The 23,847-nt window shown below is 38.2% G+C and overlaps 1 protein-coding gene across 13 annotated transcripts in view; it reads left to right on the forward strand.

The window, feature by feature from the left end:
• THRB (thyroid hormone receptor beta) overlaps positions 1-23,847 on the forward strand; it is a 167,070-nt gene that overhangs the window by 124,078 nt on the left and 19,145 nt on the right. For 11 of the 13 annotated variants that reach the window (XM_083824299.1, XM_083824304.1, XM_083824301.1 and 8 more), the window contains one exon: positions 20,722-20,822. In XM_083824299.1, coding sequence (XP_083680425.1) covers positions 20,722-20,822 — 101 coding nt within the window. Of the gene's footprint in view, positions 1-7,402; positions 10,223-20,721; positions 20,823-23,847 lie in introns of those variants that run through there. The other 2 variants (XM_083824297.1, XM_083824292.1) reach the window with 2 other exon arrangements.

The following is a 23,847-nucleotide window of genomic DNA, read 5'->3' on the forward strand; positions in this document are numbered from 1 at the left end:
AAATGCTATCGTCCTGGCTGCCTGGCTATCAGCTCCTGTCTTTCTGGAAGAAATAAGCTATGACTCCCTTTTCCTGAGATGTACTATAGAAGGGAGAGGGGTTTTGATATCTCTTCTGTACCACTCTTGGCAGAGTTGGTAGAAAAAATGTATATAATTATTTGAGATGAAAACAAATTAATTTTTCCACTGTTTTTATATCCTTTATATATTGACATTCAGATAATAACTGCCTAGCTGAGAACAGGCCAACCTTTACATTCACTAATTAGGTGTTTTTATCGTGACCCATAATAAATAATTTCTGAGGAATTGTCCTTGCCTCTACTTTTAGTTTAGCTCAATCTGCTTGATCTGCTAAAATTTGCTTCTTCTATAAAACAGACTTATCTTTAGAGACACTCTGGTGGAAACCTGAGAAAGCTTTTTGGACTGTTGACTGCTCAGGTGCCAGTTATTGCTATGATATGCTGCTTTTCTATCTCTAGTTACTTGCTAATTCCTTCAGTTAGGTTGACAAGAAGAGTGCTCGTCCCTTCTTATTAGTCCCTCTTCACTCTGAAATAAGGCCTGTGGTTTTAGTCGCGATTCATCCCAGTAGGCTGCACTGCTTTGTGCCGTGATTATTGCCATTTTAACAGTAGCTAGAGGGAGAGAGAGAGATGCTTCTCCTACAATTAGGGATCTCATACAAAATTACATTATCAGCCTCTATAAAGGGTTTTGGTTTGACAAAATCAAGAGCAGATGTAGGAGAGATGTAGGAACTGCATTCTGATGGGAAGCAAAAAAATCTTTAGACAAAATCAAGTAAGATATGTGGAAAGAAAAGTAGTAGAATAAATAAGGTAGTCCTGTAGTGAAACTGTAATTTAACATTTTAATAAGCTGAGTGGTATTTCTTAGGATATGCATATCTGTTGCACCACAGAAGTGGTGGAAAAGAAGACAAAATACGAGGTCCGTCAGTGCTGGTTCCTTACTGCTTAGTCTTCATCTAGTTAAATTTGAATGTAAAACATTTGTGGTGACTAAAGAGAATTTGGGAAATAAAATAGAGGCTTGTAAAATTAAATAGACTCTAGCTAGCATAGGAGTCAAAACAGAAAAAAATCAGAGGGAACTAAAAGGAAAAGAATGGACAAAGCTGCTTCATATTGGGTTAGCTTTTGGGAAACTCTGGGAAAATTCCAGGTGATGGAAGCTGTAGTAGAATCTGTTTATTCTCATAGCTGAAACATGTCTATATCTATGAAGAATCACAGAGATACTTTGCAAATACAGAAATTGGAAAATATCTTTTAATTTTGTTTTTTAAGTTAAGGAGGGCTTTAGGGTTCCTTGGTATACTTAAAAATCTGTACGCCTTGTGTGGCATTCTCTTTGAATCCTTAGGGAAGATAAGCTTTACCGTCTCGATGAGTGTATGTCTTTTAATTAAAATCAAAGGTAAAGCAAAGCCTCATAATACGAGCTAAAAGACAGCAAAGATGGCCTTTAATAACAATGGTAAAGTGGGGAAAAGGATGTGGGAATTTTTCCCTAACAAGATTGAACAGCCTTGATTATGAATCGCTGATCTTGTTTCCAGTACTAACGCAAGAAATGAGTTATGGATATAACTGATTTTTTTTTTTTTTAACAAGGCAGAGGATTATATGGGATCGGTGGTCTTTTCAAGAAACTGACAAAGCATAGAAATATCTATTTACAAGCAAATTATATTACTGTCTATAACATATATATTGCACACTCTTGTCTCCCAGACTTAAAAGAAAATCGGTATTATTCATGCAGGGAGATAGCTAGAATGTGACGGAGAACAAGAAGGAGGAGAGTAGCCTTGTGCTGAAGGAGACATCATCTGAGGTTACCCAGCGCCTGGTGGCAGGGTGGGTCACAGTGCACGGCTCTCTCTGTGCCAAGAAGAGCAAGATGGCTGAGTTAGGTTCAGATCTTAAGGGAAGTTCTGTGCAGCTCCCAGAGGGTCTTACTGCAACAATCCAATGTTTCCCTCCAAGTCTGAGCTTTTTATGAAGTCTAGAAGACATAAAAATGATACAATCATGAAAAAAATATTATATTCTGTTTAAATTTTTTTAGATGCCTAATATTTTTCCGTGTTACTTTCACTATTCTATTTTAAATCTGGTTATCCTCCCACAAGTGATATTCTCTTACCATATTGCCTGTATTTAGAGTCAGTCCTTAATTTTACTAAGAAAAAAAGTTTGAACTAAGATCAGATCTGCAGAGCCAGAAGTAAGTAGGTAAGGTCAAATTCTGTAGTCATCTGAACTGGTCCTATGCACCGAAGTTTGTCATGCCAGATAGTATCTCAGACACATTCATGCTATGGTTGTCCAACCAAGATACAGTGGAAGGAACGGACTTTAAACTTAAAATATCAGGTGGGCTTACGCTCCCAGCAGGAGGAAAAAAAAAAAAGAAGTATGAATTCACATTTAAATTAACCAAGATATTGAGGAAAGCTCATAAATATGTAAGCAGGGTTTAACATAGGATAACAGTATTTAATAATAACCATAATTAAAGCTTGTGAATTATGTCCTATATTAGCAATGTTCCCCTTAACAGAGCTCTTAAGACAAAACATGCAGAAATACCAATACTATGTTAGGTCTGGTAATTGATATCCAAAGGTATTTTTAAACATTTTTCTCAGGAAATAACTGACTTAGCGTGCATTTGCTTGCTAATATACATCTGAATAACTTTACGAAGTGAAAAGTATGTGAAATTAACTCTTTGGTCCATTAAAATAACACAATCCTCCCATGATTAAAACCACAGTAGATAGCAGTCATCAAATGACAGGAATTTGCTGTTTTCTATATGCAAGTTAGAAAACTAATTTGTAGTTGAGTTTTGGTACATATAACATAAAATAAACAAATTTCCTTAAATGCAGAATACAGCCTCTGAGGTGTCATTTCAATAGCATTTAGTTTTACTACCCGAAAATAGAAAATGGGCTATATTTAGCTTTATAGATAAATCCACTGGTGCTATCTCTGTTTCTGTTATACGAAGGAATAAATCAATTTACCAAAGCATTTTGACTAACCAGATCGAATCATGCTGCTTTAGTGCTGTTTCTTACCGACCCTGGACCCACACGTCAGAACTCCTGTGGTAAGGTCGGCGCCCGATGCTCCGCTGTGACCACAGCCGGGGAAAGGCAGTAGGTAGCAAAAGTGGAACTGCCACGCATGCCCACATAAGAGTGTCACACTTAGGTAACAGAGTGTCCCTCAGGTCAGCCTACGATAAGAGCAAAGTCAAACAAGGCTGAATCCTTGATGTTTTGTGTTTTAAGTATCTGAAAATTGTTCACGACCAGCCTCGACCTACAAGACCTCAAATGATCATATGAGCAAGGCAATAAATTGGTGGTAACTTGCCCGGGGACCCGTGTCCTAGTTGTGAAGTTGTGAAAGTTACGTCTAGTGTTAGCCTGGCCACGTAGAGCTGCCTACTTGTTTAGGCTTCACAGATGGGAACATTTTATATTTAATTGTACTGAAGGGGAACTATGGTGGCTGAATGGGCATGGCTGAAAGGCTCGGCATCGTACCAGTGCAGGCAAGTGGAGCTGCATGGGAATACCGCGGCATCAGGAGAGATGGGGAAACACTTGATTTCCAAAACTCCACACCTGAGCAGGATTCTGGCAATGCCAACAGTTTGTAGCCCTGCAGTATTTGCCAAGCATCCAGAAAGTGGCCTCCTGTCATGGGACAGACTGATTCACCTTCCTGACAGAAACCAGGAATGGGATGTTGTGGGCATAGCGGAAAACCATTTCTGTAGGAAAAGACACTCCAAAAATGATGATATCCAGAGGAATGGACAGCAGTTTTTACAATGTCGATATGCTTCAGCTTGGACTAGCACAATTTTACAGCCAGGCCGTACAAAAGCAAACTTTCAAGTCCTGTCAAGTTCCCAGGAGTATCAAAAAGAAGAAAAAAGGTGTAAAGGTAATTGGTATTACTATGCCAAGCACAGCAAACTGTACTAAAAGAAAAAAAAAAAAAGGCTGTGTCTTTGTTTATAGTCAGGGATTTGGCCATTGGTGAAAGCGTTATTATGTATGGGATGTTTTCTTGTTAACTTTTTTTTTTTTAATTTAATATAATTTTATTTTGCAGCAGAGATAATTGTGATTTTTAGTATTTCTCTTTATATGATTTATAAGCTTTGTGAAGAGCCCTGATGACAATGTGATGAGTACTTACTGGGGTTTTATGTGTGATATCTAACGTAAAATCATTTCTATTCCTATAGCCCTTTAAGTATTTATTTCTCTCTCTCTGTTTATGGTCTTGATAAGCTGATCAAAAATATTTTTTTGAACCTGAACTTATTAAATAGCACGTTTACTTGATACATCAAAAATACGAAGACAAAGTAAAGCACTCATATGCTGCTCTCGAGGTTTTCATCTCTTACCTGTGACTATTTTCCCTGCCTTTTCTTCTTTCTTATTATTAACTGTCCCCCAAAGCTTCAGTAAGTTCACATTAAGAACTCAAATAAATGGAACTTTTTGTCATAAATATTATTTGCCTCACTAGTCAGAATTGACCATTTTCTTTCAGATAGCTTTTTTTGTTCATATCAGAGTAGCGCTGAAAGAGTTCATTTTAAGAATCACAGTTTAGCTATTAGCACAAATTTAGTGCTTAAATTATTTTAATTCATTTTTAAACTGGGATGAATAGTTTTTTGTTGTTCTTCACCTAAAAAATAATTACTGTGTATTGGGAGGGAAGGAGGGAGAGAAGGAGGACGGACAGACTACAGGTTGTTTTCTTTTATTTAAGTCTTGCGTCACTCCAGGAAGAAAGATTACAGTGTCAGGAAGGATATCACCTCATGAAAAAGTTAAACTGGTCTAAGTACCTGATTTCTTTAGATTTAGTTGCTCTTTACCTCAGAATGCCTCCTTGCTAACAGATGTCAGGTGTTGATCGCTTTAACGTCTTACTCGGGGCTGTCAGGAGGCTGCCAAACCCAGACAGTCCCACCCCAGAGTCTGCTAATTCTGTTCTATCGAGCTACATTAGCTACCTTTCTGCTCTATTTTTGAATAAATGCAACTTTTTACCTTAAAGTGTTCATGTGGAGTTTGGAGAGGGAATGACTCGGAAAAGGCACACGTTTTAAGTGTTGGCAGTTACTTTCTCAAGAGATAAGCTGCCTAATTAAGTGATGCCTGCTAACTGGGCCTTCCAATTACGAGATATGGGAAGACTTAACAAATTGGGTTGTCTGGGTCACAGGAACTATAATTACGCTTAGCAATATTTATTCAGAGACCGTCTTAAAAGTTGTCAAACACTATCCAAGAACTTTGTTAGCCAGTTTGTTGGCAAACGGCTCAAGGAAAAGTTTCTTTCTGAAAAGACAGTCTGCTGCCTTCATTGGTTATGAAAACTGCAAGGAAATCCCATTCCGTTCCATTCATAGCACAAGAAAAAGCAAGAGCAAACCGTGGACGATTCTTGGTAATGAACAATCAAGCTCCATGAACAAGCTCTGTTAACCAAATATATTCAAGATGTCAAATATTTTAAGGGAGAACGGGGTTTGTAGTGAATCCGAACGTTTAAATATAAGCTATGACATTCTTTGTTATCCAAACAGACTAATGAGCCTGAAGAATTTCAATAAAAGGCACATCACACTGGCATTTTATGAGTCACATACAAATTCAGTGGCATGTCATAACCAAGGTACTGCAGGTTTTGGGAGCGAGGCAGTTTTAGAGAAGGAGCTAACTGACACATGCTGAGAAAAGAGACTTATGATTGTGTAAATAAGCTCTTCTTTGGTTTCAAACAAGAGGCAGCTAGTTTGAAATCTGTGGCAAACCCAAATAAAATGTTTTATGCAGGAAAGCTGTAGCTCTTTTCCCCTCGACTGTACAATGTGATATTACAAATATAGTGTAGACAAAATGACAATTTTAGTGTCTTTGATTCCATTGAGACATACTCTATGAACTGTCAAATGCTTTTGTAACTTTACCGCAATAAAATTCTACATACTTTACGATTTAGTCAGAAGTAGAGCTTTCAAAATAAATATTATAAACATATATATATGCTGTTCTTCTGAGTGCTCGGTATTGGATTCCGATGTTCGAGTTTTTCTTTCTTAGTTTATAACACTATCCACAAGGGTTGGAACTGAAGTGATAAGCAGATATTTAAATTCCTCAAACAATAAGTTTGTGCCGTTGTATTTTTGAAACATCATTTTGAGTCTCCTCTGATCATAGGGCATAAAGTGAATGAATAAGGTCGTGCAAATATATACATTACAGAGAGGTTGTAATTCCCTTGGGCATGGAGATAGCTGTAGTCGACAATTGATGTTGTGTTGCAAAAGGCATTACTACTCCTCAAAAGTTGTTCTCACTGTTGTCTTTACGGATGTGTTTCATGTTACGTGGTACAAGTCCTGAAAGTGCAGGTTTGCATCCATCTTGAAGAGCAATCTAGTAATTTTTGTTTTCCCATAACCTTCATTAGAAGTAGCTGCAAGAATGCCGGCGAAGAGGAAAACTGTAAATAGGAAATATAAGTTATTTTGTAACATGTAAAAACATGTCTTTAAAACTAGGTGCTGATAGTATGAGTGTAGATAGCAGAATTTAGAAAGGTATAGCTGATCCTTGGCACCACATTTTCAATTGTGCAGAGTTGTTTTTTGACTGAATAGTGTATTTTTTTTCCTTCTGTATGCATAAAGTGTAAACACATTGAACGTAAGATCCTTCCGTTTGATCCTTCAGGAGCTGCACTCTGCCCTGAATAATTTGAAGGCTCTACAATACTTCCCACACCCGCCAAATCTTTTGGAAGTGGAGGGTAGCAGCCTTACCTGCAGCCTCGAGGTAGCCAGTACCGTAGACCAGGTGTGCACAATTTAGAAGCAGTCAGGAAAATGCGACTCCTGTGAGTAACGTGCAGCCTGCACAATCATGAAGGTAGCGGAGAGACACAGCCAGGGTGGGTTACATTGAACGATGCTGGGTTTTGGTGTTTTGGGGATCTTGGCAGTTTTGGAGTATTCTGTTGGATCGTGCACAGGAATACTGTCTTTACTTAAAATTTCTGTGGGTTCATTTTGTTATTTTAGTAACCGAGTTAAGTCACAAGAGAAGTGCAGCTTAGTGGGACATTTGATTCTTCATAATTAAAAGGTTTAGTCAGAGAATTTAAAACATGAGTCGATGAAGATCCGTATGGTCTACTGGAAGGCAGTCTTCCTGCAGTAACCTCATTTCAGGCATTCTCAGCTGGGCTGCAGTAACGTTGCTGACTGCTCTGCTCTTGTTTCTGATTTACTGCAGGGTGAGTATTTCAATATGTTTGGGGCATTCAGGACTCATATTGAGCAAGAAATTTCTATTATTTTTTTGTTGTTGTAATGAGCTGACACCTCAGACTGTGAAGGGTTAAAACTTTGAATCTTCTTCTGCCACAATGTCAAAATTTCTGTTATTGTTGGCCTGTCTGCCCACAGCTGAGGTTTTACTCCACTAGTGATTAATTTCCATGTGTTAGCATAAGCAGACGGACACTTGTGAACTAAGAAAATTCCAAATGTGATACTACATTGCTGAAAGAAGTGAAAGCTCAGTGTGACATGATTTGAAGACTAATATTCAAATCAGAATACAAGACGAAGAGTTGTAAATATTGTTTTCTCCTCCACTTTCGAACTTTTGATACTGTCTTTTATCACATGATTTAGTTCAAAGTGATACACGAAAGGGGCCTGCAGGATTGGACCCTAAGAGATTCAAATGAAAATATTTTAGGAATATTTCAGTTTTAATAGTGATGTTAAATCTTTGCAGTCTTTTTGAACTGATTTGTTTCCAAGGGAACAGCAATCTGCAGTGCTATAAACCTCTTTATTGTTAGCACATTACAGGTAAGGGAACCTCATTCCGTGGCGGTGTTTATCATTCCTTTTTTTTTCTTTTTTTTTTGTCAGAAAAGCCTTTTTCTTTTCATCCGCTTTGCTTTTTCTCCTCATTCTTTGCCGTTTCTTGTAATTTAATTCCCTTGCAATATTACAGTAATTCTGTGAAAAGTAGCACATACGACGCATTTCAAAGTATTATTGACATAGCAATAGAAAACGAATAATGTTTGAGGAATTGATCTTGGAATAGAAAGAAATTCACAGCCTGTGCCACATCATGATACCATATCCTCAGGTTTCATCCTGGCTGTGATGGCTCTTTCTACATATGGTCTCAATTCTGTTTATTTTTTCAATAACAAACCTAAATCAAAGAGGGAGAAAAACAAGAGAAGAGAAAATTTTGCCTCATCAGGCAGAGCAAATCCACGAGGGAAGGAATTCCCAATGAGAATTTAAAGTTCAGTTCTCAAAAGCTTTTTTGGGTGGTGCAAAAATATCTAGGTACTCTGCTCTGCTAACCTGTAAAATGCAGCCTCACCTCTGTGCGAGCTCCGACATAAAATGCTGCTAGTTTTAAAGGAGATTGTTTCGTGGTAAATGAACAGCTCACGTATTGCACTTGTGGAATGTTTTCTTGCCGGGGAGCGTGGAGAAGTAAGCTTGGCAGGTTGTACGGATTGCATTTGTATGTACTACGGAATTACTGACCAACCATATAAACGGGTATGGGCTTGGGGTTTCTGTGTAAACAACTATTGCAAAGTTTCTTAGGAAACACAGGCATGTTTTTTTAGGAAGTGCTGCACATCCATTCTAGAAAAATCCGGTCTTGCCTAATACATGCCTTTTATCGCAGACAAAATCCCCGCTTATAAAATCTACATCATGGACTTGAGCTAAAAAAAAAATTAACTGTTAATGTGTGCTTTTTCACACTGTGTTATACAAGTGTAATATGTGAGCCAAAACAAGCAAAAAGCTCTGCCTACTCTACTCAGGCTGTTGTCACAAAGATGCATTTCTGAAAGTCTTTCATTACCGAAACATAAAAGATTACCAAAGAAAATTGCAAAACAATTAGCTTATTGGTAATATTTAAGTAACGTTCTTTTTGCTGATTAACTTATATTATTTCTGAAGTTTCCCACCTGTTGAACTCAATAGAAATTACCTCCCCAAGTCACTGAAGTTTAAAAAAGCTGCTTTCCCATAACTGCATTACCAGGCAATAGGGAGGATTGTACGTGTGTGGAAGGCTGGGGAGATTCATGCATGTAATTCTGTAAACCAAAATCAATAAAGCTGATGACAGATTAAGTTGCTAAATTTCGTAAAACTAGACTACTGTTTGGGTCATCAACACAGCGCTATTGGATTTTCTGTGGTTTAATGCTGAAAAACAGGATTATTGATTTTAGGATTTTCAGCGTATGCCCTCTGGGAGTTCTTAAGCAGTCTTTATAATGCTTCACACTTAAGTTGACAACTACAGTGACATAACTGTGTCCTTGTCTTAGTAATCATTTTCTAATCATATTGGGAAAGGCTGGAAACGGTTTATAAAATGATTATTGCAGACAAACAGTGGAACAGGAGGCTTGTCGGGACGTCGCTTCTTTGTGTCTGGTGCTCATTGCTACCTGTCTGCCATCTTCCCTTGGAATTAACTTACAGTCACAGATTAAGACCTTTGACTGTCATAAATCTGCTTCCCAATATGTTTGACTGGCAGGGGAGTTCACAAGCCATCCCAGTATAAATAGGATTTTAGCACATCAGGTGCCGCTCCAAAGTAAAACGGGCTGTTTTGCAGTCGACTTTGTTGGTGTTGTATATTCAGTGCTCCTTTCCCATTCCATGCGTATGCATGCCTGTGTGTGTGTGTGTGTGTGCGAAAAGTAGAAGCTGAGATAGGGTAACAAAATGAACTACTGTATGCAAGAAATATATGAAGTGCACCCAGCTGCTGGTAGCAATTGCTACATGCAGTCCACTGATTATTGCACGTATATCGAAGATAATCAGGGTTACAGCAGTTGTGATGCTCAGGTCCTGCACAGTAACAACATATATATGGAACAGGCCTGGGCGGTGAATCAGCCTTATACCTGTAGTTACCCTGGAAACGTGTTTAAAAGCGAGTACTCTGACATGGACATGGCCCTGAATCAGTACAACCAACCTGAATATTTCACCGAAGAAAAACCTACTTTTTCTCAAGTGCAGTCGCCATCGTACTCTCAGAAGAAAGGTAGGGGCAATTTATTTAAATAACAAAAAAAAAATCTCTGTTTTTGTTTTTGTTTTGCTTTAAACTTACAGTTGCATCAGTTGGCTCAGATACATCTTTGAATGTGAAGGCTGCCTGTTCAAAATTGAAAGCAGCAGTAACATAGGTTGCTAGGTGATCGTAAGGTTTTCTGTGAGCAATGAGGATTTCCAAGCACTTTTTCTTAATCTGTAAAAGACATTTTCATATCTGTTGCTTGCTTTCTGCTTTTTGTGGCTATTAAGTTCATTTACTATTCATCGGTGAGCTAGATAAGAAAGTTTCTCTTCTGAAATGCCGTCGTTACATATTCTTCATCTTAAAGCTGTGTTTTCTAGTTTCCTGCAAACAATTTGTGTGAGTCCTTGTTGCCAGTGTATGTGAACTCTGTTTACTCAGCAACTCAGGCAAAATATTTTGAAAATACAACTGTAAATACGTATGGGAAAAATGATTACATTTAATAGAGTAACTCTCTTTTAAATGAAAACCATGCAGTTACTGATTATCCAAAGCAGAAAAGGCTGAAAATTCAAGCTTCTTTCTGTGCAACAGACTATTCTGAATCCAAAAAGTTGCTATAATCAATATGTTTGTGGGAGAGAATCAGAGTGCAATATCAGCTCCCTTCGGATTGAATCCTTGCTTGTTTTTAGAATTTCTTCTTTCTTCTCTCAAGTAAACAAAGCAGATATTACTTCTCAAAAAGAGCCCCAAATGCCAACAAATGCTTGAAAATCTTTTCAGTGTTATTTGTTCTGAAGTCAGACGAGCAAACTGATGCATACAGAGTATACATTCTCATGTTTCTTTAAAATCACGTAATTAAAGAATAAACATACACAGTCTGTTGCATCAACATAATATCCTTTTTCTATTAAGACCAGATTTTCTCTACACAGTTATCCAAAATGCCAATGAATCTGATGGAACTAGCTAGATAAACACCATTTACTATTTTTGAAGTAGCATTGTAGTCAAAAGTAGACTGTTTAATATTACTAACAACATGGAAATCTGAAATATATTCCTTTGTGCAGGCAATATTCGTTAGCACTTGGTGCAATAAATTTATACGTTTGATAGAAAAATGTCTTAATTTTGTTCCGTGAACAGCATTGTATTTCATAATGAAGGAGATATTTTAAAAAAACTGTGCTAGGAAGCTGTAAGAACATTATCAAACTGTAGACTAAATGTAGATGAAAATAAGGTATGTTTCTGTACTGTACAACATTTTGAAGGCTTTTTAATGCTATTTACTATTGGGTTTTAGCTGAAGAATTTATAACTCTTCCTAGACTTCTTTTGTGTCTCGTTTTTGGTTAAAAAAATATTACACGGTATCAACTTAATAGAGACTTGCTATTGCAAAGTCAGTAAAGGAATATGTTTTTCAGAATGTTAAAGGATCTTAAATAGTAACTGATACACCTATGTCAGAGTTTTAAATTAGTTTTTTCAGTACAGTTTATACGCTGATACAATTTATGCTCTGTTTAAAGTTTTTTACTTGTTTGGTTAAAAGAACTGACTTAACCACTTGTCTGCCCGTGTTTGCTACTACCTCGGTTTCACGAACAACTGCAGTGAATTTGGATGGAAGCTGTCTCTCGGGCAGGTTTTTAATTGATCATTCGTGGAGATAGAGCAACGTTCTTTGGGACTCCTCAGAGCTGTGCTGCTGTGCTAATCAGTACAAAGTTGCATCCCTTCTGTCGAACCTTTGAAAATGCTGAGTTTGTTAAGCAGACCAGATCTAACCGTGTGGGACATGTGCATCTTCTCCATCTCTTTTTTGTTTTTTAATTTCCATCTTTTAACCACGCTATCGTAAAACTAACGAATCTTTTAATCCTGTCCTAAGAACAGAAGGCTCCATACAGGGCATGTGTGCCTGTATTGATCCAGAATTGATTTTGAGGGGAGAAGAGGGAGTTTGTTAGAGAAGCCTTGATAATAGCCCATTAAAGCAAAATTAAGTCCCTAAGCAGGTGTCCATGAGGAGTCTTCATTGTTGCAGTTGGTATTTCTGTTAGTCCCCTGAAATTCCTAGTAAGCTCAAAAATATTCCGTCTGTTCAAATCAGGTTGTACTTTAAAGCAGCAGCACATGGAGGCTTTTCTTATCAAAACTTTTGCTAGGTTTTAAGTAGTTAAAGTCTCTTCCATCTGGGAAGAAAGAAACATCAGCATTTTATGCTGAAAAGGGTACATGGATATAGGGGAGTTTAATTACTTCTCTGTCTTAATGTCCCTTTAAAAGAATCCAGGAAGTAACTTCAAAAAACAAGAATGAAAGACTCCAACAATGTGTTACTAAAGGGAAAAAGTAAGTACCTTGGAAGTATAGCTAGTTATTCTAAAATAAACAAAAACATTTAAGCTGCTCTACTTATTACAGTACATTAGAAACTATAATTTCCTGATTATCTATCACAAATTCTGATGGAAGTCTCAAATTTTAAGGGAAAAAAAAAGGCTCTGGAAAATCAGGAGTTGGAGGTGTGGTTTTAGCTTTGCATCTGCTTGTTGCCTCAGGTCTTCTGTGCTGTACTGTATGCTGCTAAAAGATAGCGGCACAACATTTGTACAGGAGCTTGCTGTTCTATTCAGGAACTGCTTTTGGACCTTTTCCTTCCCCAGAAAGCAGATGACGAGATACCCTTTGTTTTCGACATGAGGCCGTGGAATCTGGTGAGCAGAACAGGGCTGATGTTTGTGAGAATGAGGTACTATTCCAGGTTCTGTCTCAGAGAGTTTACACTGGAATTTTTTATCCCTCTCACAGTGCCACTCGCAGCCCTGCATGATGGATGGATGGTGCTCCTTTTGGCGAGCCCGTGCCACATAACCTTTGCACAGAGGCTGAGAGTCTAGACAAAAATGTCCCTGCATCAGCTCACACCCCCTGTACAGTAGGGAGGAGTACCCCGTGACAGGACAGAGGTAGTGCAGGCAGCAAAGTACAAAAGTATCTCCAGAAACCTCCATATCCCCAACTTGGGATATGTGCAGTATTTTGGCCATTTGGACAACACGGAAAATAGGTTTGCAAAGTTAAAGCTGGGCTGAGGGCTGGATTTCGCAGACAAAGTTAACAAAAGATGCCCACTGCTGTCTATGAAATTAAGCTTTAACTTCAGGTGCTGTGGGGGCGGACCAGAAGTAACTAGATCTGATCCAAAACATACAGATTTGCAGGCTAAAATTCTTGAGTCGTGCTGTAGCAATGCAAGCTACTCAACCCTGTTTGTTCCCTTTTTTCCCATATGTAAGGTTGAGGTCAATGCCATCTTTTTAAGGGCCTTTATATGCCGAGTGAATGGGGATTCGAAAGTTACTACTGTAATTGTAATTTTCGTCAGTATATCCCTTTATATTTTCTCAAGCAGTTTGCATGCAGCTAAGAATACAAACTGTATAACTGCTAGAGTATGCTACTGAATTAGTCCAAACGGAGTTCTTAGTGGTGTGAAAACATAAGGGTACTTTTTTAGCAGTGTGAAGGGTACTTTTTGAATAGCCAAGAAAATACAACATGGGGGTTGTGTCAAAATGTCTTCCTATCAGTGCAGGGAGTATGTACACTTATGATGAAGTTACAAAAGGCTGAGTATTTTTCATCTTTGGCTCCTGCAGGAGAGCAGCTCCAAGTACGTTAACAATTAGAGCTTAGAAATGGTTAGTTTTACTCTTGACCACACATCTAAAGTGGTAGCTGTGATCAGAAAATTGGCATCTCTTTCATCAAATCATTATGCATTTGGAATTATATCCATTTCTTTTTTTAATAAAAATGTCAGTGAAAAAAGTGTTTTCAGCTCCTTTCTTGTAACCCTTGCACAACCAAATGAAGGATGGGAGAGTAAACTAAGTCATACTTTGTTTTTGTTTTTATGCCAGTAGTAAAACCAATGTTCACTGAGATTTGTAAATAAATAAGTTACTTTTGATACTAATGTATGGTCTCTAAAAATATTTAAAAATTTTGGAAAAAAATTGTAAGGTGTGACTCTTGAGTGTTACCTACAGTAGTGCATTTTGTACCTGTAGCTGGTAACGGATGCAAGTATAGTACTGAGCACAGCAGTTTATGTGATAACAGTTTGGGCTAGAATATTTTCAAGCACATCTGTGCAAAGTGCACTACTGTTGGTAAGGTTTCCGACTCAACCCAAAGATTAGAAAAGAGAAAAGAGACTATAAAAAATGTTCCAATTTCTAGCTTTACAGAATCTCTTTCCAAATTTTAGTAATTCCATAAATGAAAGAGTGTCAACAAAAATCAAAATTGTGGACAAGCAAGCCAGATAGCTACCAAGAAGTGTGAATCTGTTTAACAACATTCTCTGTGTTTCCAAGCTTGAAGGAGAAGTAAGCAATTTTTCTCAGTGGGAGTGAATTAAAGAAAGTGGGAAACAGGGATCAGTGTATCAGCACAGCCTTTCCGATCAATATCAATAATTGTACAAACAGACAAGAATGGAGTATGCTTTTTCTGACTAAGCTCTGTGTTTTGTCTAATAAACATCCTTTAAACTTCTACACGTATGTATCAAGGACGATATCTGGATGGTTCTTGTAATTTTCTTATGCTTTGCAAGGAGTTACAGCACGACTATGAAATTGGTAGAACAGCAGTATGAATTTTCTTTTCAGTTCTAACACAGTTCGGGATTCTCAAGGTAGTAATTAATTTCTTCTTTTTCATTTTGGTACTGCAGTGTCTAATAGGTGAATACTAGCTTATGAATAAGTCTGAACTCCTCATTTTAGTGAGTGGTCTCTAGTCATGCAAGCCATACCAGATGGGGAAAGATTTCAGAGAGTAAATTCAATACAGGACTGTGCCATTGTGCAATAAAAATCAAAATACTGAATAATGGTCTTAAACCACAAGTGTTCTTGTGCAGTAGAAAAAATGTCTTTCCTTGCTTGCAAGGAATAAGCCTATGGTGGATCAGGAACAATCAGATAAGGAACATCTGGTACATAGACACAATTTGTTTGTCCGTCTCACATACCCAGTTGGACAGTCGAGCACAATCTGGGCCCTAGAATTTTTGAAGGGGTGGTTTACTCCCTGAGCCAATTGTGCGTGCAGACAGGCACCTTCAGCTGTAAAGTCCATGCAACGATGCTTTAACAAAACTAAAACTTGCATTTTGCTTTTCTCAAAATGTGCTTTCTATAATGTGTGCCAGGGTACAACGACAAAAAAAAAGTATCATTTTTCAGGGGTTGTTTTCATTTAAATAGCTTTTCTTTGCCTTGTTACAGGGGGGCAGAAATAGCCACAGACTGTCTCTTTGTGTCCCACCAATCTGCTATACCGTGCAGGGTGTGCATTGAGGTGTCGTTCCCACAAATGGTGATTTGAGAATGTGGGCATACAGCATTAATGACACTGGCTGCGTGACTGCATAGCTTAGCAGGTCTCAGTCTGTCCTTACAGCTGCAGGGACATTTTCCTACAGAAGGGACTTGTTTCTTTCCATGCCACTACAAGGAGTGTTGCAACTTAAAAGATACCGTAGATCACCACCAAGATTGGTTATAGTGGATTATACAATATCTCTTCTGGGATAGGGGCGATGATCCTGCCGAATACTTAGCCTTGCCAAGCCGGTAAGATTAGGCAGGTGGGAGTCTGGAGCAATGGAGTTACCAGAGGCTGCGGGGAAACACCAGACGTGGCAGGTCGAGGTCGTTTTCGTTTATTGGTGTTCTCCATTCAGAGCAAAGATCCAAAGTGGGCGTTGGAATGACGATGCCAAGTCGTACTTGATATATAGTCAACTTTGAGGGTCATACTGGATATACATGATAGTCCATGAGGATGCTAGACACAGGCTTGAAAGACAAAGGAACAGAACTGGTAATTACTGCACAGTTCAGTGAGGTGGGTGTTGCTTTGAATGATTCCGTTTAGCTATGCACTTCGTAGTCTCTGACCAGGAAATACGGGATGAAATACAAACGCCGGAAATAGGAACCTACCTACTGCTCCCATAAGATTTGTCATCAGACACTCTTCTGTAGTTCGAGAGCGCCTGGGTTACTGTACAACATTTTCGTCTTCCACATAGGAGTTTTTATTTTTGGTCCAGGCTTACTGAACACATGAGAAGCCAAAATGCTCGCTGACGTGAGAGACAAGTCCCGATCAGTCTACCCCTCTTCTGTTTTCCCTCAGTGCTGTAAGGAGTGAGAGAAATCTGTTGCTCTGCTTCTTCCTCAAACCATCCAACGCCAACACACAACTCTGCTGCTGTCCATGACCTCGCAAGGTATCAGCCTTGCACTATTTGTAGCTTCTGTGCTGGCACCCAGTTCAGAAAAATACTGTTGAATTTCATTCTTGCTGATACTGTTTCTAAGTGTGAGTAGCAACAAAAATGTACTGGAGTTGCTTCTCTGCAATGGTGAGCAAATGAAACCGCATTGAATTTAAACAGAGGTCGGACTGGATATTTGCAACTACTAGAAATTATTTACAGTGGATGTTACAATTTGCAGGAACTGAATGTAGACCCCTTTCTTCCTCTTGGCATGGTCTGTTTGTCTGAATCATGTGTATTTTTAAAACACTGCTAAAGGTCCAATTTTCCTGCTTTCCTGCAGCTTCTGACCCAATGAGCTGTTGGGAAGAGTATTAAAAATAAACAAAAGTGTGGCTATCACTCTCAGATCACTCTCAGATTTTTAATAGAAATTAAAAAAAAAAAATCTTTGTTGTGCACTTTTATTGCAAGTGATTTCTTGGAACGAGATTTTTCTATCCATGTTTCCTGTTGAATCAGTCAAAGAGATCAGACTGTGTGTCTATCTTGTGCCATGGGCACAATCCTGCAAAAGTGTTGAACGTAATATTTTACATTGAAGTAACATAAGTAGATAGCAGTTAACACTGCTGATTAAATAAGGAAAGAAAAGAAAGGAAAGGAAAGGAAAGGAAAGGAAAGGAAAGGAAAGGAAAGGAAAGGAAAGGAAAGGAAAGGAAAGGAAAGGAAAGGAAAGGAAAGGAAAGGAAAGGAAAGGAAAGGAAAGGAAAGGAAAGGAAAGGAAAGGAAAGGAAAGGAAAGGAAAGGAAAGGAAAGGAAAAAGAAAAGAGGAAAAGAAAAGAAAAGAAGAAAAGAAAAGAAAAGAAGAAAAGAAAAGAAAAGAAAAGAAAAGAAAAGAAAAGAAAAGAAAAGAAAAGAAAAGAAAAGAAAAGAAAAGAAAAGAAAAGAAAAGAAAAGAAAAGAAAAGAAAAGAAAAGAAAAGAAAAGAAAAGAAAAGAAAAGAGAAAAGAAAAGAAAGGAAAGGAAAGGAAAGGAAAGGAAAGGAAAGGAAAGGAAAGGAAAGGAAAGGAAAGGAAAGAGAAAAGAAAAGAAAAGAAAAGAAAAGAAAAGAAAAGAAAAGAAAAGAAAAGAAAAGAAAAGAAAAGAAAAGAAAAGAAAAGAAAAGAAAAGAAAAGAAAAGAAAAGAAAAGAAAAGAAAAGAAAAGAAAGAAAAGAAAAGAAAAGAAAAGAAAAGAAAAGAAAAGAAAAGAAAAGAAAAGAAAAGAAAAGAAAAGAAAAGAAAAGAAAAGAAAAGAAAAGAAAAGAAAAGAAAAGAAAAGAAAAGAAAAGAAAAGAAAAGAAAAGTGCTTACATATAGGGATTCTATTTTTCATTTCTGACTAGGACTGCCTGTAGATTTCTTTTCCATCAGATTGAGAACTGCTTCCCGAGTAGGATAAAGTCATGAAACTCCAAGGAGATGGCCACCAGCGATCACATGTGCAGGCTGCTGTATGTATTTAAGGAAGCAGTTCAAACACATTGTCTCCTGCTGCTCCAGTAGAACAAAGCTGCCATTACATGAGCAGTTCTAACCAGATTATATACTTAATGAAATATCAAGGCATTTAATTCGGAAGTATTTCTTGAGGAAGCAAGCCAGCGATACTGAATTTTAGAGGGCATAGCCTATGCTCAACTAGGTCTGCCTTTCATGAATAGCAATGTCAAGAAGCCATTAATTGTTACAAGAAATTTAGCAGAAAATGCTGTTTCCCTTCGCTGATGCTCCTTCCTCCCGTGTCAGCTCCACGTAGTGTATGTGTTGTGTGAGCAGAAGGGGGGCAGGCGGGGGATAATAGCCTCTGCTAATCCTCCACCGGCATAATGTCCGTTAGGAGCCAGGGATGTAAATTAGAATGGAAACCCTGCTGTCTCTCTTCCCTCAAGGTCACGGAACCAGCTGCGTGCCCACCAGCCTTTACCCAAGTTCATAAAGGGGAAATATAACTTTAATGTAAATGTGATGCTTTGCCGTACTCAAGACTGATACGATACATCAGTAAGATCAGTCTACAACAGTAAGAGCAGTCTACATCATCAAGACTGATACGATACGTCAGTAAGATGATCAGTAAGATGTATCGTATCAGTCTTGATGATGTAGACTGCTCACACCACCAGTCCCCTTTCAGACTCCAGTAGGAGTGTTAGTAAACCTAAGGTGCAGATGGGTGGGCATGGCTTCAAAGTGATCCTGCGTCCCAGCGTTACCTGAAGAGATTTATTTGTCTCTCTGTAATGTGCAGGTCTCATAATTACTCTTAATTATGCTTTCATTCAAGCTGCCTGTTACTGAGCTGACCCTCCGTCACATTGGTCACAGGAGGATGAGAGCCATCGCCTCACAAAATCCCCCAACAGCCCTCTGGTGCCATGAGTCGTGGTGCTGGTTGCTCTCCATGCGCCTGTGGCCTACCAAGCCCTACCAAGGCAGCAAGCTCAGAGTCAGGTTTAACGTGTTGTGCTGCCGGTGGGTTCAGCAAGCCAGTGGAAGGGATGATATTACAGCCAGCCACATCCAAAGGACTCTCTCATTGCACTCATAAATTGCCCTCAGTAATTTCGTAGATGATGCAAAACTGGGAGGATGGCGGATACACGAGGTGGGTGTGCTGCCCTTCAGAGGGACTGGGACGGGCTGGAGAACTGGACAGACATGGACACAGTGAAGCAAGTCCAGTGAAGGGCTGCAGAGATGCTGAAGGGACTGGAACATCTGACATAGGAGAGGCTGAGTGTTCAACCTGGGGCAGAGAAGGTTCTCAGGGAACTTCTCCATGTGTAAAAAGACCTGATGGGGGTGAGTGGTGAAGACAGAGCCAGACTCTTCTTAGTGATGCCTAGTGACAGGACAAGAGGCAAAGGACACAACTAGAAATACAGGGAATTCCATCTAAGTGTAAGAAAATAACCTTTTCTTCTACTGTAAGGGTAGTCAGACACTGGCACAGGTTGCCCGGAGAGGTTGTGGAGTCTCCATCCTTGGGGATAGTCAAAACCCAACTGGAGCAGCCCTGAGCCTTGGTGTCCCTACTAGAGCACAGAGGTTGGACTAAGTAATCTCCAGAGGTGCCTTCCAGCCCCAGCCACTCGGTCATTCTGTGAAATATTCACTGTACTTCAGTAATTTTCCAGGGTTACATGAGTAGCTGCACTTCACTCTCTCCCTTCAAAGTGAATCTGAGGTCTTAGTGTTACATCTGTACAGAGAGGTTTTTCAGAAAGAAAACTTGTGTACTATAACTCCATTAATTATGAATTATGGCAATACTTACTTTGAAAGGTTTGTATTTTACTCCATTTCAAAGTTCTCTTTGGTTCAGAATTACTTTGGTTACCATCAAAATTGTTTTTTTGTTGTTGTTGTTGTTTTGCTTAAATTGAGAATATGTTTGTATTGTCAAAACAAATGGTGTGGGAAAAGAACTAAGCATTGCCAATGTTTTTCATAGTAGTAATATTTGATTTCACTCATCGGGTGTCTGGCGAACCACTTCAGAAGAGAAAATATTCTCACACATGCACATACACACACACATATTTGAGTGCCCACGTATTTTTGCCCTAAATTCAAGCTATATTAAATGCAACTGTGGAACACACCCAGGTAAGTTATGATCGATACAGCTTTTGTGATCTGTTGCTGGTAGTTTTGGAGCCACACCTGCAGAGCTGTTTTGAAATAAAGGCACTGTCAGTAAATATTCTTACTAGCAGGCCCCTGAGTCACTCTGCAACCTGGAACCTCATCTTCAGTACACAAGCATATCAGGTTTTTGTGAAACAGAAGAGAGAAATATAATCTGTGTCTTGCTGTTATTTATTTTTTCACATCAAAGCCTTTGAGGTAAAAATAAATATATTTATTTTTCTGAGGTAATATTTCATTCAGGAGAGAGCAATCATGCTCTGACTTGTCCTTCTTGACCAGCAGATGCTGAAACAATGTGTAAGGTGGAAGATACTGCACCATGTGTTTAAATACTTCTGTGATACTGTTACCATGAGTTTTTTATTCAGGAAATCCAGTGAGTTGAGAAGTATGGGGCTAGTAGACAAGATCTGCAGTGAAAGTTACTATGATATTTTTATATCGAATGTATCATATCATTTTATATAGAGTTTACATGCCACGTCCTCTTTTTCTTTACAGGGTATATACCCAGTTACTTAGACAAGGATGAGCTATGTGTAGTATGTGGGGACAAAGCCACCGGATATCATTATCGCTGCATCACTTGTGAAGGTTGCAAGGTAAATGGCACAGTGGGAAGGTGGGAATCAGAAATAGCTCTCCAGCTCCTCCATTTATACAGACTTCCTGAACTGTGCTGTCAAAAAAAAAAAAAAAAGCCAACGATTAGAAGCGAATAAGAACATCCAGTACTGATGATAAGCCATATCTGGCTCTGCTGCTGATCTTCATATGCATAAGGAATATAGTTGATTTTTGCAGTGTTTGCTTCTGCAAAGAAGACAATGAATTTAGATTTTTTGTTGTTGTTTAACTGTTAGCTTTTTCATTTCCATTTTTTTTAACGCTTCTTTGGCCATGTTCTCAGCCAGTGTGCATCAGCATCCTCCCAGGAACTTCAGTGAAGCTGTTTATGCAATAGCTGAGATTCTGCCTATGGCCATGATGAGTCTGTAGTGATTAACAGTGTTCCAGTGCCTCCCATCATCACTGCAAAGAAATAAAAACAAAAGTGCCTTCCACATGCTCATACAGCAGTAACATCCATCACTTCAGGAGGCATTGACACCCAGTTAAAACAGATGTAAAATTTTTTTTGTTTTTTTAACTTGACAATATTTAAATGTGCTTTCAGTCCTAAATTGCATCTCTAAAGCTACATGAAAAATGAAAAAAAAGGATTGCTTTGGGCAAGTAAATTAAGAAAAAAGAAGTAACACAGTCAGACACATTTTACATGATTTCACTGCCATAAATTTGCCTGAGTAGCTTGACATCCTGTAAGAAAACTATTCTTTCCTGTGGGAAAAAAAAAGTTCTTCTAAACAAATGGGACCACACATGTCATGCACTAGTGTCATGGGACTAAGCCACAAAAGTCATATTCTGTTCATTCCTGAAGTTTGGAATATTTAGATTTGAAATTTTGGGTTTGGATTGGCTTTAGAGCCCCATATCACAGTAACAGTACTGAAATAGTTCCTTCTGTTGTACAGCATTACCCTAAAATACATTTATGAGATGCACAAAGACCTAAATATCCTATGTGTAACAGGTTTGTGGTAATATTCATAATGGTTTTATATGCATACATACATGTATGCATGAAAAAATATTTATATATGAGAAAAACTGTGGAACCAAACAAGTGATTTTTACCCATTTGCATCCCATATACCAGATGATAACAATTCATAAAATATATGAATATAACTTAATTCAGATACAATGACAAGTAGGCAGTAGTGGAGCATTATGAAATAGCTTTTGCCCCTAGCTGAACAGCTATATTTCTCACCAAATTTCCTACTAAAGTTTTTGGTACTCTAACTGAAGTGTTTCTTTGTATGCCTACCAGCTATTGTAAACATATAGCATACCAAATCTACTTATGTCTTCATAAATAATTCTTCTATCCAATGTACAATTTAAAATAATGCTTATGTGCGCAAAGAACCAAGGTAACAATTTGCAACAAGTAATAAATTTCTTTCTCCTCCTTATAGTTAGCTTCCAGACTGTTTTGTTTTGTTGTTCTTCTTGCAAATGTATTCACTGTACAAGATGGCTTGACAGCTATTTTGTGTGGACAATTTCAACTCATGCTTTGGAGGGTCTGCGTATACGTTTCAAGTTGTGTGATTTATCCGCAAAGGTATATGTGATTAATTCTCAATAAATTTGAACATTTACTAGTTGCTTCTACTCAAAATTACTTTCATTTTGTAACAAATTTAGTTAGGGCTGACAGACAAAAATTTGCTTTGTTGAGTGCTTTTCTGAGCAAAGGATCCTCACACATGATTACTGGAGAGTAAATTGTAAGGGCTTCAAATATAAATTAATTCAGATGTCACTGAATTATTTCTCCAAGCTGTACCCACTGCACCTATTTCTGTACAGGTGCATAGTAAAGGAATTTAGGAAAAGAGAGGTTTCCTTACAATAAAATGTGCTTTCTTTTATCGTTGATACTCAAATTCTTTACTTTTTTTTTGAAATTTACTTGTTTTCAAGATTTGAAATCTAGATTTTTTTAGATTTGAAATCTACTTGTTCTTCTTATAGCTTAGAAATTCCCCTTTCTGTACTTCACTGTGTGTATGTGTGAAATTTCCGATGACGTAAGGGAGTCTGAATCATCTGTCAGAGGAATCAAATGTGGCTGTGATCGTAACAGCATACACCTATTTATGCATGTGCATACATGAACAGAATACAGGAAATGAAAGTGGCATACGTTTGTGTAAACACCACCAAGATTAAGGCTGAAAGTGAGTCTGAACACCAAGGCAGAGAAATGGTTGATCTGCGAGGAAATGTTTAGATAAATATTGAGAGCAACTTCCTTATCACATATTTTCTAGAGATTATCAAAGTGTTTTCTTTTACAAAAAAAAATCTGAAGAATACAAAGAAATGGGAGGATGAAATGTGCTGGTCCTCACACAGCTGGTGAGAAGTGTTACAATTATAAAGCTAGAGCTGCATTAAGTCCCTTGCAAGGTTTGGAAGACAGAAGTTCAGTGCCACTTCCTGTGATTCATCAGAGATTTTTCTATTTCTTGCTCTAACTAGAGGTTACTTGGTGTGCCTAGGTGTCCAGAGACATCTTCAGGGAGGAGAGGGGCAGGTTCTGTCTCTAGGAATTAGTCACAGGGTTGAGAGTAAAATCCAAATCCAGTTGGGTAAATGAGAATTTGAGACCTCATCCAAACTCCACGAGAACATCTTGCCTTTGACTTCCTGGATTTTGGCTCAACCGAGCAGGTCCCAGTCCTGTAAAGAGTCACACACATGCTTTATGAAGTCAGTTTAATTAAGATTTTAGGTTTTTTTGTTTCAAAGGAGGAAAAAGTTGTATCCTTAGCTCAAGCTGGATGTTGTAAGATAAAATTCTAATGAGGACAGAGTTCTTCACTGTCTTTGCAGGAGATAGGAGCACAAGCTGAAATAGACTTATACATGTGCCTTAATACATCTTTATTAAGGGATAGATATTACACACTGCTCTAAGGTTTTACCTAGTGTTACCTAACATGATTAAAAACAGACCTTTTGCCTAGTGAAGTGACTATTCATTAA

This window comes from Anser anser (assembly GCF_964211835.1).
Source record: "Anser anser genome assembly, chromosome: 2".
Lineage (NCBI taxonomy): Eukaryota > Metazoa > Chordata > Aves > Anseriformes > Anatidae > Anser > Anser anser.